The 15,915-nt window shown below is 42.7% G+C and overlaps 1 protein-coding gene across 11 annotated transcripts in view; it reads right to left on the reverse strand.

The window, feature by feature from the left end:
• The window catches only part of nav1 (neuron navigator 1), a 513,650-nt gene that overhangs the window by 61,498 nt on the left and 436,237 nt on the right, over window positions 1–15,915 (reverse strand). For all 11 annotated transcript variants that reach the window (XM_033042458.1, XM_033042456.1, XM_033042454.1 and 8 more), the window contains 4 exons: window positions 8,224–8,276; window positions 6,313–6,336; window positions 5,928–6,005; window positions 725–808 (listed from right to left, as the gene is read on the reverse strand). In XM_033042458.1, the coding sequence (XP_032898349.1) occupies window positions 725–808; window positions 5,928–6,005; window positions 6,313–6,336; window positions 8,224–8,276 (239 nt within the window). The remainder of the gene's footprint in view (window positions 1–724; window positions 809–5,927; window positions 6,006–6,312; window positions 6,337–8,223; window positions 8,277–15,915) is intronic.

Raw genomic sequence — 15,915 nt, forward strand, 5'->3', positions numbered from 1 at the left:
TGTTTGTGTGGAATGGGGAACGCTGGTCGGCGTGGGCTCGTGGGCTGAAGGGCCTGTTTCTGCGCTGTATCTCTAAAATAAACTAAACACAGATTCTCCATTGTGAAGCAGACTCCATTTCCGAATGGAGTTTTCTCTCTCCATACTAATATTAGATCCTACTTCTCAATCATAAATGCCACCTTCACACATCTTGCAGAGTATTATCATTAATGTAATGAATTATTTTGCACCCTGATAAAGCAACAATTCCTGTTGTCTACCATCTGCCAAAATGATAGAACAGATGGCAATTTTCCATTGATTTCTTTTCCTCCTTCTCAGTTCTCTCCCACACGTTGAGTTAGTGACTGTGTTCAAAATGTACCTTACTTATGTGGAACGCAATAATATGTAATGACAGTATGATTACACAGAGAGAAAGGTGCTTGGAGCACACCGAAAGGGAAAATGGTGGAAGCAGATACTATAAAAATAATATTTAAGAGTCTTTTAGACAAGGATGTGAAGGAACAGAGGTATATGAACCATGTACAGGCAGATTAGTTTAAATTGGCAATAAGTTCAACCCAGACATTGGGGGCTGAAGGGTCTGTTCCTGTGCTATACAGTTCAATGTTCTACATTCTACATTGCCTATCCTCACCTTAATAACAGAATCAGCATTTATTAAGATTTGGCTTGATTTGGTCCACAATTCACCAAAGTTGGAGGTCACACTCACCTTTTGTTCTGCAGTCGCAGCAAGATTCTGTAGACGAGATGTCATGTTAGTCAAACTTTGCTCAAATGCTGCCACAAGATGAGACTGAAAATGAGGACAAAACAAAATGGCGATTTTTTATTTTACTTTGTCAGCTTTTGAGGTTGTTTGACAAAAGCCCAGAAACAATTGCACGATGACGCATGTTCATCACTAAATCAGTGCATAGTTTAAGTCAGGCTGATTGAATTCCATGCTACAACGTAATCAAAAGTAATATACAGGTCCACTACTGGTCTTCCGGCAACTGGCGATCCAGCACCTCCTTTGATCCGGATAAAAGTACGAAAGCGCACTTGAAATCCCACCTGGAAATTCACCGGTAAATATGACGCTTAGGCCGATCTTTTGACTTCATCGGTACTTCCACGCTGATCAGTGGGTCGAATTTGTTCCCTGTGGTCGGGGCTGTGGAACTCCTGCCCGGCCAAAGCCGGCAGATCCGTTCCCATAGCCGACTTCTGAGGCCGACTTTGAGGGCCAGTATCTTGGCTCCCCTGCGGCCTAGGTAGACTGTTCAGTACCGTTGGACTACTCTCAATCACCGTGACCTCTGTTGATCCGGCAAAATGCACAATCCAGAAAGGCTCTGTTATCATGGGTGTTGGAAAATCAGTGGTGGACCTACAGTTTTGTACGTTTTCTGACCAAGAACCAGCTTCAATGGCTTTGTGTCCAGCTTTTGAAGTTCAAATGGTTCACATATAACATGGTCGATAAACTGATAAAATGGCCGGGTTAGAAATTAGTAACTATATTTGTTAATTTCCTTAAAAACAACATAAACTCAGCAGGTCAGGCAGCATCTTTGGAGGAAAGTGAGTAAATGATGTTTTGAGTTGGCAACCTTCTTCAGACATAGAGTAAAATGGAGAAACCAACTTGAAACATTGGCCAAAAGGGCAGCCATGGTGGCGCAGTAGTAGAGTTGCTGCCTTCCAGCGCTTGCAGCGCCGGAGACCCGGGTTCAATCCTGACTACGGGTGCTGTCTGTACGGAGTTTGTATGTTCTCCCCGTGACCGCCTAGGTTTCTTCCTACACTCCAAACACATACAGATATGTAGGTTAATTGGCTTGGTATACGTATAAATTGCCCATAGTGTGTGTAGGATAGTGTTAATTGTCTGTAAAGCCAACCTGGGTTTTAGGATGGACGGTGATTTTAAACTAGATAAACAAATAGGCGCGGTGGTTAAGTCCAGCTTCTTTCACCTAAGGAAGCTGGCAAAGGTGAAGCCCATTCTCGAGCGGGAGCATTTTGAAACAGTAATCCATGCCTTTATTACATCTAGGCTGGATTACTGTAACGCACTCTACTCTGGAGTCGCACGAGCTTCATTGGCTCGTCTCCAGCTTGTTCCAAATGCTGCCGCTCGCCTTTTGACTGGAACTCGAAAGAGGGAGCACATTACGCCAATTTTGGCCTCCCTTCACTGGCTCCCAGTGCACTTTCGAGTTCATTTCAAAATTATTTTATTTGTTTTTAAATCGTTGAATGGGCTCGCCCCGCCTTACCTCTCTGAGCTGCTCCACCTATATGCTCCTGCCCGGTGCCTCAGGTCAGCTGATCAGCTGCTCCTTGAGGTACCAAGGTCTAAGCGGAAGCTCAGAGGGGATAGAGCCTTTTCTGTTGCTGCTCCGGCACTCTGGAACACCTTGCCGCTGCACATCAGACAGGCCCCCTCACTGTCCATCTTCAAATCCTCCCTAAAAACACATTTTTATTCTTTGGCTTTCGACACTGGCTGAGGCATTGCTCCTGTTTTTAGTGCTTTTAATGTCTTTTAATTTTTAGTGTGTTTTTTATAGTCCTTCGTTTTACGATTTTTAATGGTTTTTAATTGTTTGTAATAGCTTTTTGTTCACGAGTTCTCATGTACAGCACTTTGTGGCAACTGCAGTTGTTTAAAGTGCTTTATAAATAAAGTTATTATTATTATTATTATTATTAATGTGCGGGGATCGCTGGTCAGCGCGGACTTGGTGGGCCAAAGGGCCTGTTTCCGCACTGTATCTCCAAACTAAACTAAATCCGTCTATCTCCCTCCGCAGATGCTGCCTGACCCACTGAGTTCCTCTCACGGTTCCACTGTTGCTCAGGATTGCAGCATCTGCCTCCATTTAATTTTGATGGCTCAAATTAAAGGAACTGCGATAATTGTGATATTGTAAACATGTAGAATGTTAAAATAAATTGAATGATGTGCAACTCGGAAACTCATAGGTCTGATCACTGGTCTGCATTTAGTTAGTTTATCGTGGCTGAGGCAGCATTTATTGCTGATTGGTTTCATCTTCCTCTGATAATGACTGAGAAAGTCACCAAGTCAGTTTTAACTGTGTCATCCCTGTACTTCAAGTGAGAATAGAACTGGTTGCCCTCGACTGAGCTCCAGGATGCAAAAAGACAAAAGACAATTGTTTTGCAGAGAGATGTGAAAGGACTAAAGACAGACACAAAATACTGGATTAACTCAGCCAGTCAGGTAACATCTCTGGAGAACATGAATATGAAGGGCGAAGAGCTACTGCCTTACACCGCCAGAGACCCGGGTTCGATCCTGACTATGGGTGCTTGTCTGTACGGAGTTTGTACGTTCTCCCCGTGACCTGCGTGGATTTTCTCCGAGATCTTCGTTTTCCCTCCCATACTCCAAAGACGTACGTACAGGTTTGTAGGTTAATTGGCTTGTTTTAGATGTAAAATTGTCCTTAGTGTGTGTAGGATAGTGTTAATGTGAGGGGATCGCTGGTCGGAGCGGACCCAGTGAGCCGAAGGGCCTGTTTCCACTCTGTATCTCTAAACTACACCAAACTAAACTAAAAGGTGATGTTTCGGATTGGGACCCTTCTTCAGACTGATTGTAGGGGGGTGGGGAGGACCCTGGAAGCAATAACAGGACAAATCAAGGCCAGCAACAGATTACCTCAGGTAGTCAGGTTCCCTGATAGGCCGATTATTAGCTGGGAACGGTGTGATCCCAAGAAGGACACATTGTTGCAAACTGTGGAACTGGTTACGTAAAAAGACTACTTTAGGTTCGGCAACAATATGAACACAGCAGGGCCTCATGAGCTGTGGGGAAATGGCAAGGTAGTTTTTGATTACCAGAACTTATTATAGTACAACACTGTTGATATGGCATGCCTGGGACTGTGGTGGTGCTGGAACTTTCTGGACTTTTGAATATCATTCTATTAATGCCCCAACACACATTTAAGTCGCTTTTTCCTTTCAATGTTACACAGTGGTATAATATTTTATCCAGTGAACCCAATCAGTTTCAAGGAACCACAGTTAACAAGACCAGGTGCGTTTGAAAGGAACCCAGGAAATAGAAGCAGCTATGATTTAAAGAAGTGCAGCCAACAGGACCAGGTGATTTTACAGGGAAGGTAGGAACCAGGCCCTGGGTGAGTGGACAAGGACCTTGTGAACTGTGAGTGGCTCAATTGTGATCATGTATTATCTTTCCGCTGACTGGTTAGCACGCAACAAAGCTTTTCTCTGTACCTCAGTACATGTGGTCGGGTCGGACTAGAATCTCAGTCTGAGCGCATGGGAAGGAAGCATGGGAGGTAGGGCTGGGCAAAGGGAAAGGGAGCATGGCAGACATAACCTTGTGAGATAGACACAAAATGCTGGAGTAACTCAGCGCGTCAGGCAGCAAGTCTGGATAAAAGGAATAGGTGACGTTTCGGGGCGAGACCCTTCAACGAATTATCTTGTGAGGTCGATGCTGAACCATCAGGATCAGAACAGTCATATAGCAGATGTTTAGAGAATACTGTGGGAGTATTTACACGGTGGCACAGGAGTACAGCGGTAGAGTTGCTGCCTTACAGCGCCAGGGACCCGGTTTTTATCCTGACAATGGGTGCTGTACGGAGAATGCACGTTCTCCCTGTGACCGCGTGGATTTTACCCAGGTGCTCCAGTTTCCTCCCACATTCCAAAGACATGCAGGTTTGTGGGTTAATTGGCTTCTGGAAATTGCCCCTATATAGGATGCGAAACAAGGATAACATAGAACTCGTGTATGGGTGATCGTTGGTTGGCGTTGACTCGGTGGACCGATGGGCCTGTTTCCCACACTGTACCGTCAAACAATAAAGAAGATCCCTGCAGAACTCCAGCCAGAATATCTACCTTCCGCCACAACCTTCCGTCTTCTATGAATGAGTAAAGTTAATTAATTTAGGGCCCTAACAAGCAACAAGGAAAACAATAGTGTTCATTCTATTGTATTATCTAGTTTCAGTGGTAGATCACACGATAGTGTACATGATAAAGCAATTGAATGAGGAAGGGTTTATGCATTCTCATGGATGTTGTGGAACCCTGTGACCTGTTCTTTCAACACCTCGGCACTTAGGCAGAGATGCTGCCCGACCCGCTGAGTTACTCCAGCTTTTTGTGTCTATTTTCAGTCCTGAACTACTATCTGCCTCACTGGAGCCCCTCGGACTATCTCTAATCGGTCTCGACTGGACTTTATCTTACACTAAACATTATTCTCTTTATCATTCACCTGTACACTGTGGATTTATCGACTGTAATCATGTAAAGTCTTTCCGCTGATCGATTAGCAGGACAGAAGCTTTTCACTGTACCTCGGTACACGTGACAATAAACTAAACTAACTATCCTTGGCTGGAGCTGTGAGACCAGTGCTAATGCCATACTGGGTCACAACACTGCACTCACCAAGTTGGTGGTTCAAATGTGACACGAAACCAAAGCCCCATCTTCTCACTCAGGTATAATGAAAACCTTTTATCATGCTGTAATTGAGCAGGCAAATTACCCATAGCTTCCTGGCCATTATTAATGGACAGCATCATCAAAAAAAAGCTGATCTGGTCATTACCACATTGCTTTAAGTGAGAGTTCCTTGTGAATAAAATTGTCTGCTGCCATTTCATCGTAAAGGAAAAGTAGCTCCCTTGGAGGTAAAGCACTTAGTTATCCTGAGCCTGAGGCTGGGAGAGGTATCAAGTCTAATTTTCATCATCAAAGGGCAGCAACTGCTCAGAATAGTCACTCTTTCATGAGCCTACTCAGTATCATGTACTTGCAACAGAAAACCAGTAACAGATGGAGAGAACAAGGTGTTGTTTTATGCCTAGCACCAATGAAGGAAGTACAAAGAAATAACCTACATTTGTAGACAGTTGTGATGTAAGTGTAGAAACCTTGTCGTGTGAAGATTCAAGCTCTCTACGTAGTTTTCGGATATGCTGTAATGAAGAATTCAATATTAACTCGGCTTATTTATAGGGCTGCAATTACAACATAGTTTGCAAGCATCTGAATCAAGACACCCTCTTTATTTAATTGAACAAACCAAGGTGCCAATTACTGATATAGTGTCAGAGATGCAGATCTAAAATAAATTATAGCTTACGTTATCTTGGTATTCAATGTGGATGAGTGACAATGTATTAATTCCTTTGTAAGCTCACGTTAAGTCAACTATATTTTAATTAACCAAGCGCCCATTAATTGTGACATTGCTACATAGCTATAGGTTTTCAACCATCATACCTCTCCTTGGACCTTGTCTTCACTCTGAAAAAATAACAAATAATGATATTTAAAATCTATAAATCAGCTCAAAATTCAAATTTCTTTTAATTGTGACAACTCTCTACACTAGTTTGCAGAATCAAATTTTAAAAAATGAAAAAGAATATTCAAGTCCCTTTTGTTCTTCCAAACACATTGCCACTCAAAATTCCATCATAAGGAACTGAAGATGCTGGAATTTTGTGTAAAGCTCAATGTGTTGTTACTCAGTGGGTCAGGCAGCATCGGTGGAGGACTTGGATCTGTAAAGTTTCAAGACTGGGACCCTTCGTCAGACACAGCTTGCTGCCCGCTACTACAGTCAATCTGATGAATGGTCCTGACCCGAAACATCGCCTATCCATTCCCTCCACAGGTGCTATGTGACCTGTTGGGTTACTCCAGCATTTTATGTATCATGCAATATGCAGTGCAGGTGTAATCAACAGACCTTCATGGTCAGATCAAGATCCCTGCACTTACAACTGGGACCTGAAAATGGTGCCAAACTGGTGACGCTGTATACCAGGAGTTGGCAACCTACGGCCGCTGGGCCGAATGTGGCCGGTAACCCGAAATCTTCCGGCCGGCAGCTGGATTTTTTTTCCCGTAATCATCCGGCCCGCTGAGCGCCGAGCGCAGCCGAGTGGCGAGCTCAGGCTGTACCGCACCCTGAGCAAAGCCGGCGGCACGGTCGCGCACTTTCTGTGAACACGTGATTCGATGCCTGCCATCTGGGGCGGGAATCTATGTGTACACGTGATAGATGTGGCCCGCCATCTGTTCACAGACATGCGTCCTGGTCCCTATGCAGCACCAGGTTGCCGACCCCTGCTGTATACTGTATTAGCGTACTACTGCTATATATTTGAACTGTACCTGAGATGCTTATCCAATATGTTTCTAAGTGCTTACGTATAGTGATACGTACTGACTCCCTGTGGACAAAAATGGATTTCACTGTACCTCGGTACATGTGATAAATAAAGTACCCTGAACCATGAATCAACATCCATACATATCCATACATCAAAGACTCCAGGACGACAACAAAAATAATTCAGTTCACCCGACTTTAGGAAAGATAACCTTCCTTAAGGCAGACTGCCACTCACTTATATCTTCATTGATACACTAATTTCTATGTTGATAATTTTTGAACAGCAATTCATTCCCTCATTAAATTTCAGGTCAAGATATTTCAACTGGGTTTCCTCAGATTATGAGGCAAATGGAATCAAAGGTTACTTTTAAAATGCAGTTCACGAGCATCACAGTATGAATTTTGAAAAAACACCCAACTTTCAGCTGTCAAATATAGCTTCTTCAGATAAACAATTTTATCTGAAACTTTTTTTTCTCTCTCTAAACATTTCAATACTTAATTTCTCAAAATTGAACAGACATGATGGACGGAATGGAATCCAGTCTTGTATTACTCGATGATTTCAAATAAATCGTAATAATGAATATATGGCTTCATTACTTCCTTCTTCGGAGGAGAAACTCATCTATAAATCGAAGTGATGTTTGTGCTGGTAAATGTTGCTGCTGATATCTTGTTTCTACATTAAGTCATTGATTTGGCTTTAGATAGAAAGCAGATTGATTAAGAATATTGATGTGATGGAGACTAATAAACAGACCATGATGTAGATCCACTCTTCGGCACGTTTCATTGTATATTAAATAGGATATCGATTAGGAAGAACACCAGATATAAAAGCACAACTAATTTAACTGTCCTCAAAATGACATTAACTAATATCATCCAATTATGCTATTGTGATGTAAAACCACAAATGTATATAAATCTTTAAATAAATGTATATAAATCTTTACATTTAAAATATGATCCGAGAACTTTATAAGAATTAAAACAAGGCTTACCATAGAATGAACGGATGATGTGGTGGAGGCAAGGGAAAGCACTGAGCCATGAACTGCAAAACAGGTGCTCAATAAAATTAATTATCTGATTATTACATTAAAGTACATTTACATTCTCAAAATAGAACCATCTACCCATAAACTAACACTTGATTGCTGCATCAGGGCCTCATGGTGTCCATTACCATGTGTTGCTCAACTTAGACAACTGTAGGGGAACTTGGGCCATGATATGAGCATGCGTAAGGAGGGCTCCTGTCACAGTGTGATCTGACCATTGCTGCATTTATCTGTGACGCCTGGAAGACATTCCCTCCCTCTGTTCCGCTCCCCACCCCCAAATCTCCAAACCTCCTCCACGCAACCATCTCCCCAAATGGATCTGAATCCCAGCCCCCTTCCTCACCCTTGTATGCGATGGCTTCCCCGACCCCTGGTGTCAGTTCTTTCTTCCCCATTCCCCAATGATGAATGCTGCTTCCTACCACTCCCCCACCCCAGGTCCCCAAGTACCGCAGGTCTCTTCATCCATCCTCCTGTTGGATAGTGTCAATGGGGTTCATGTTTTTGGTTGGCAACCAAGATCAAAATGACAATATGCAATTGTATCTTGTAGAAACAAGGTACTCCAGATGCTGGTTTACACAAAAAGACTCAAAGTGCTGGAATATCTCAGCAGGTCAGGTAGCATCTCTGGAGAACATGGGAATACATCATGTATCGTGTATTAGTACACTGTGGACGGCTTGATTGTAACCGTGCATTGTCTTTCCGCTGACTGGTTAGCACGTAACAAAAGCTTTTTACTGTACTTTGGTACACGTGACAATAAACTAAACTCAAACTCAGCTGGGGGTGGGAGATTGCAACCTTCACGTGGTCCACCCTGTTTCGACGAATGCAATCAACCTGGCGTGCACAATCAAATAAGATCAAATAGAACAAGTTGTCCTACAACTTTAGGCTATGCATGCCATATGCAAGAAGAAGAAGAAGAAACTCAGGTGATATTTTTGGTTGGGACCCTTCTTCAATCTGAAAAAGGATCCCAATCCAAAACCTTACCTATCCATGTTCTCCAGAGAAGCTGGTTGACTCGTTGAGTTACTCCAGCACTTTGTGTCCTTTTTTACCAATTGCTTCTCCACAACCTTTTAGAGTGCCCGGCAATTTACAGGATTGGCTGTTTTAGCATTCGTCAGGCCACTGCAAAAACACTGGTCTTTTCTGAATAGTACCCAAATGCCTTTTAAACACATCCATATACCTGCACTGGATTTCTTACATCCATCTAACCTAGACGTTTATAATCATAGATGAAAATTGGCACCACTTACATCAGTGTACTTTTTGCAGCACAATAAAATCTATGTTTACTGATGTGGGAATAATCACAAAAACATCTACAAAAATCAGTCCTTGGAATGTTCCATTGAAACGTTGCAATTTTCATTGTCCTTTGCTTTGAGCCTAGCTTGAACCAAACCTGTTTGATTATTTGATCTTTTGTTAGTTTTTTCCACAGGAGATCAGTTGCCCCCATGTCCACCTCCTCTTCCTCCCACCTTCTAATTAAACCATGTTATTATATTAAGAAATTTGAAAGATAACTGTCTATCTTCTAAACTCAACAAATGGTTGATGCAATGTGTGCTGAACAATGTAAGGTTGGTTTGAATCTAGTGAGTCCACCTTGTATCCAAGGTCATTGCAATGTTTTCTGGGCTTTGGAGTAAAAAATGGTGCATCGTATTCATAACAGTCTGACAAACACACACTAAGCAACAATTTCATCTTAAGTAAAGCTTGCAATAAATAACATTCACTATGCCAGAAATTCTAAATCACCCTTATATTTGTCTGTTACCAACATCAAAAGGATTTGTTATGCATCATTCCATTAACGTGTTTGTTACTAAGTATCAGGAAAGCAGCAACCAATTCTGAACAACAAAAAAGTGTATTTTTCCGAAACGCCACCCATTCCTTCTATCTAGAGATGCTGCCTGTCCCGCTGAGTTACGCCAGCATTTTGTGTCTACCTTCTGAACAACAAACTTCCATTTACAGAATGGCGACAATGGCAAAAAATATAAATCTTCACCTACTTTCCCTACAATTGTGTCGTTTACCAACATCAAAAGGATTCATTTTCAAGGGGAAGGAAAAGTAACGCTATTTTATTATTGTTCTCCGTCTGGGGTAGTTTCTCAGAGTGAAAATGACGGTTCCATTTTGGGTATTTATTGTGTCACTGGGACATAAAGGGGATGTGGGGATAGATTTAACATGAAGTTTAAATTTGTGTGGAAGGTTTTGGTTTAATTTATAAAACTGCAGCCACGTTATAAACAAACAACACCTTTGAGACACAATCTGCTTCTGGCATTTGATATATAAGTGTCCTCAAGGACTCACACTGGCAGTATTTCTTGTCTGATTTAGAAGGATGAGGGTCTAAGTTCCACTCAAGAGCTTTGAACACAAAAATTACGCAGACTCAAGTCTAGTACTGAGGACGTGCGACGCATTCAGAAGTGCATATTTACAGAGGAGATTTTTTTTTAAATTATAGTGCTGTTTAAATCAAGTGAAAGCAAAATATTTTGGAACAATATTTAGAAAAGGTGAGTGTTCCTTGGTGGCCTCATCAATGCGTTTTAATTTGTTTTAAATTGATGGATTGATTGTGGGTGTATGGAACAAGCTGCCTGAGGAGGTAGTTGAGGCTGGGACTATCCCAACATTTAAGAAACAGTTAGACAGGTACATGGATAGGACAAGTTTGGAGGGATATGGACCCAGCGGAGGCCAGTGGGCCAGTGCGGGCAAGTTGGGCCAAAGGGCCTGTTTACATACTGTATCACTCTCTGACTCTATGGAAACAGGCCCTTTGTCCCACTGTGTCTATGTAAACCACTGATCATCCATGCACGTTAGTTTTATATCATCCAACTTTTGCATCCACACCCAACACACTTAGGACAATTTACAGAGGCCAATTAACCAACCAACCTGCACGTCTTTGGTGTGTGGGAGGTAACCAGATTACCCCTAGGAAACCCACATGGTCACAGGAAGAACGTGCGAACTACACAAAGACAGCACCCACGGTCAGGATCAAACCCGATTGAGAGGAAACCAGAGGATCTGGAGGAAACCACGTAGTGACAGGGAGAACGTGCAAACTTCACACAGGCAGCACCCGAGGTCAGGATCGAACCCAATTTCTGGTGCTGTGAAGCAGTGGCTCTACCAGCTACGCCACTGTGCCACCCTCACTCAACATTTCTAAATTATGAGGTAAAATATTAAGACACAATTGTAGGAAAACTAAGTAAAGCTTTCTCTTTTTTTGTCATGAGCACCATACTATAAATGGAAGTTTGTTGTGTAGAATTGGTTGCTGCTTTTCTTATACTTTAACAGACACTATACCCTTCAAAAATACTTCAATGGCTATAGTGTGCTTTGCAATGTCTCAATGGGAACCTGAAAATGTGTCATATATACCCAGTGGTATGAATATTGATTTATTTAACTTCAAGTATCCCTGCACTCTCTCTCTCCATCCCTTCCCCTACCCTAGTCACACCAGGTTCCTGTTCTCACCTAGCAAACAGCTAACAATGGCCTGTTTCCTTTATCATCATTACTTTTTTTGCTTATCTTTTATTCATTTGTTCTTTATGTCTTTGCATCACAGCCTTTATCTCTCATTTCCCTTTCCCCGACTGGTCTGAAGAAGGGTCTTGACCCGAAATGTCACCTATTCCTGCTCTCCAGGAATGTTGCCTGTCCAGCTAAGTTATTCCAGCATTGTGTGTCTATCTTCAGTTTAAACCAGCATCTGCAGTTCCTTCCTACACAAAGGGTCACACATGTTTGTTCTTCTTACTTTTATTGCTTACGGTTTTGTGATCTGCACTGAACAATATTTGAGATGAATGCAAAACAGATTTGAAGTCTTGTGTGTTCCTAAGAGTTTGCAAACATTTTATTGTCTACACAACTTGGTTATGCTTCTATGCCAGCCTTTTCCAATCTCATACACAATGATCAACTGCACACTAAGGTGGTGTTTTTCAGAGTCGACAACTATTTCAATTACCTCTACAAAATCTGAAATTCAACTCAAATACAATAGAAAAGGGAAACAAAAGCACCGGTGACAATGAAAGAGAAATCTGGACTTGGTTTTCATGCAATGTTAATACAGAAAGGGTTGTTATCCTAAACCATATGACAAGCTTTGGAAAAATTTGAAAAGGCACGTATTGCTTGATTACAAAGGGAAACATGAGCCCCTTATGCCAGGGTTTTCAGTAAAACAAAGGTGAATTTTCAAAGCATTTTAACCGACATCTCGCTTCGGGTCAATCCGGTAACAACCGCCGGATAATTTCACAGGACTTTCCAAAGCGGAAGAATATGGGAATACTGGGGAATATATGACAAGTAATGTTTTTTTTTCCTTTGTAATACACAGAGGCAGGTATAATATGCCAACAAGTTAACAATCGTATTGAGGTGTAGAAAATCACGAGGGGATATATTGGGTGAGTGCACAGCGTCTTTTTACCCAGGGTAGGGGAATCAAGAATCAGAGGACACAGGTTTAAGGTGAGAGGGGCACGATTTAATGGGAATCTGAAGGGCAACTTCTGAACTCAGTGGGTGGTGGGTGTATGGAACGAGCTGTCAGAGGAGGTAGTTGAGGCAGGTACTATAATGGCATTTACAACACACTTGGACATGTCCATCCATTGGAAGGGTTCAGAGGGATATGGGCCAGACATGGGCAACGTCATGTCTTCATAGGTCAGGGCACAGAATATAGAGAATATAAAATATAACGAATATAAGAATATAGAATATTAAATGTAAATGTGAGGCATGGTGGCGCAGCACTGGAGTTGCTGCCTTACAGCGCTTGCAGTGCCAGAGACCCGGGTTCGACCCCGACTACGGGTGCTGTCTGTATGGAGTTTGTACGTTCTCCCCGTGACTGCGTTGGTTTTCTCTGAGATCTTCGGTTTCCTCCCACACTCCAAAGACGTACAGGTTTGTAGGTTAATTGGTTTGGTACAAATGTAAATTGTCCCAAGTGCGTGTAGGTTAGTGTAAGTGTACGGGGATCTCTGGTCGGTGCAGACTCGGTGGGCCGAAGGGCCTGTATCCACGCTGTATCTCTAAACTAAACTAAAGGTTGGGGGCATTGAGTATTGCTTGTCATTTACACAATCTACAAGATCGGGTGAACATTCCGCACAGACAGCACCGAAAATCAGGACAGAATCTGGTCTCTGTTGCAGTGTGACACCAATTCTACCATGAGACACATTGGCCGGCATGGACGAGATGGGCCGAAGGGCCTGTTTCTATGCTGTATGATTTTATGACTCAAACAATTTTACAAAATGTATGGCAATCAAGTGAATCTGACAGAGATTTCTGGTGAAGATAGACACAAAATGCTGGAGTAGCTCAGCGGGTCAGGCAGCATTTCTGGAGAAAATAGGTGCCATTTCGGGTCGAGCGATGGACCACAATGGACCATTGTGGGCTCCTTGGCCATCAGTGCCGACTTTGATTTGTTCTGTATCTATATTGTTTTGATACCTCTAGTTTCCCTTTCCCCTGACTCTGTCTGAAGAAGGGTCTCAACCCGAATCGTCACCTATTCCTTTTTTCCTGAGATGCTGCCTGACCTGCTGAGTTACTCCAGCGTTTTGTGTCTATCTTCAGTGTAAACCAGCCTCTGCAGTCCCTTCCGAAAGATAGATATCTGGCCTTTGGAATCTGTAATCAGTGTGTCTGGGACCCCTACATGATAACCTGTGCACCACAGAAAACTTTCAATACAACTTGAAAGCAATGAATGCCTATTTTTGCAGGACTTGTCTTTGCGAATAACTGCTTTGAAGTTTAACACTGCTAAACGACCACCATAGACTTTTCCATCTGTTCTTAATAAATGTTGTAGAATTCCACAGGAAGGGAGAAAAAAAACCTATGAAAGACTACTTTAAACTTTGGTAGAAGTAGTATTTCCTAAAATGTTAATTGTGGCCTCAAGGTAGCTAATCTCAGAGCTATCTGACTAGGGTTTGAGGTGGTTATTTCCCCATTGGGAATTGCAGGCTTGTACATTGTAATAAAAGCCTGAAACATAGCGTTAATAAATGGGAAGTAAATGTAAAAAATAACAAGCAATGCTTAATTCCCCCAATTATCTGAAACGGCCACAGAGAGGCTCGATGTGATGGAGCGAGTCAAATAACGAAATGTTTACCAATCTGGAAATGAAAAGGTACATAACGCAAAGGCAGGCAGTCCGATTGTAAAACAAAATGAGATCAACTGAAAAAAAAATCTGTAGTAGCTCAGTGCTTCAGGTAGCATCTCTGGAGAACATGGAAGAGAGGGGGGGAGGGGGAGAGAAGGGTAAGGTGGGTGGGGCAGGGGCTTGCAGGGTTATTTGTGGGTTAGTTACCTACAATTTTCATACTGTTGGGTTGTAAGCTCCCAATAGTGGAATATGAAGTGCTGTTCCCCCAGTTTGTATGTGGCCTCACTCAGGCAATGGAGGAGGCCCGGGACAGAAAGGTCAGAATGGGAATGGGGAGTGAAGTTAAAATGGTTAGTATCCAGGAGCTCCAGCAGGCCTTGATGGACCGAGTGCAAGGGTTGGGTGAAATGGCCGCCCAGTCTACACTTGGTCTTGCTGATGTACAGGAGGCCATATCAGGGACAGCAAGAGTAGTAGGTGAATCTCCGTCTCACCTGGAAGGACCGCTGGGGTCCCTGGATGGATGTGAGGGAGGAGGTATAGGGATAGGTGTTACATCTCCTGTGGTTGAAAGTACCTGGGGAGAGGATGATTTGGGTGGGAAAGGATGCTTGAAGCAAGGAGTTGCGGAGGGAGCGCTCACCGCGGCAGGCAGAAAGGGATGGAGATGGGAAGATACGACTGTTGATGGGATCACGTTGAAGTTGGTGGATATGTCGGAGAATGATGTGTTGGATAGCAGAGGGGTGAAAGGGGAGGACGAGGGGAACTCTATCCTTGTTCCGTCTGGGGGAGGAGGAGTGAGAACAGGGCAGAGCAGAAGGGACACAGAGGAGCTATGGTTGAGGGATCCATCTATGACAGCAAAGGGAATGCACATTTACTGGTTTCTCTGAGATCAACTTTGATTTTACATAATGGCATATAATAATAAGATTAAACGAGAACTTACCAGTTCAAAGTTTGATCGTTATTTTATGAGGAGTAACGTTGAGGGATGACGTGAAGAACCCGCCAGGACGCATGCGTGTCATTCTTCAAAGCAGCGGTGTGAAATCACAGATAACAGTAATGACTGAACATAGTAAGATTAGAGAAGAGGATACCAGTTGAACTGTATGATCAAGGGCGGGAGTGGAGGGCACGTAATCCCTCAACGTTACCCCTCATAAAATAACGATCAAACTTCGAACTGGTAAGTTCTCGTTTAATCTTACTATTTTACTTTGGAGTCACGTGAGTGACTACGTGAAGATTTCAAAGCTCTGTGATTTCCTGCCGTGGAAACGAGTTCATGCATCACATCTGCCTTAATTGACTAAGGGAGGAATTGTGTTAACATGTTTAAACATGAATCCGACATTGAAATCCATGATAAAGTTATTAACAACAAATTATAA

The sequence above is a fragment of the Amblyraja radiata genome, chromosome 24 (assembly GCF_010909765.2).
Source record: "Amblyraja radiata isolate CabotCenter1 chromosome 24, sAmbRad1.1.pri, whole genome shotgun sequence".
Classification (NCBI taxonomy): Eukaryota; Metazoa; Chordata; class Chondrichthyes; order Rajiformes; family Rajidae; genus Amblyraja; species Amblyraja radiata.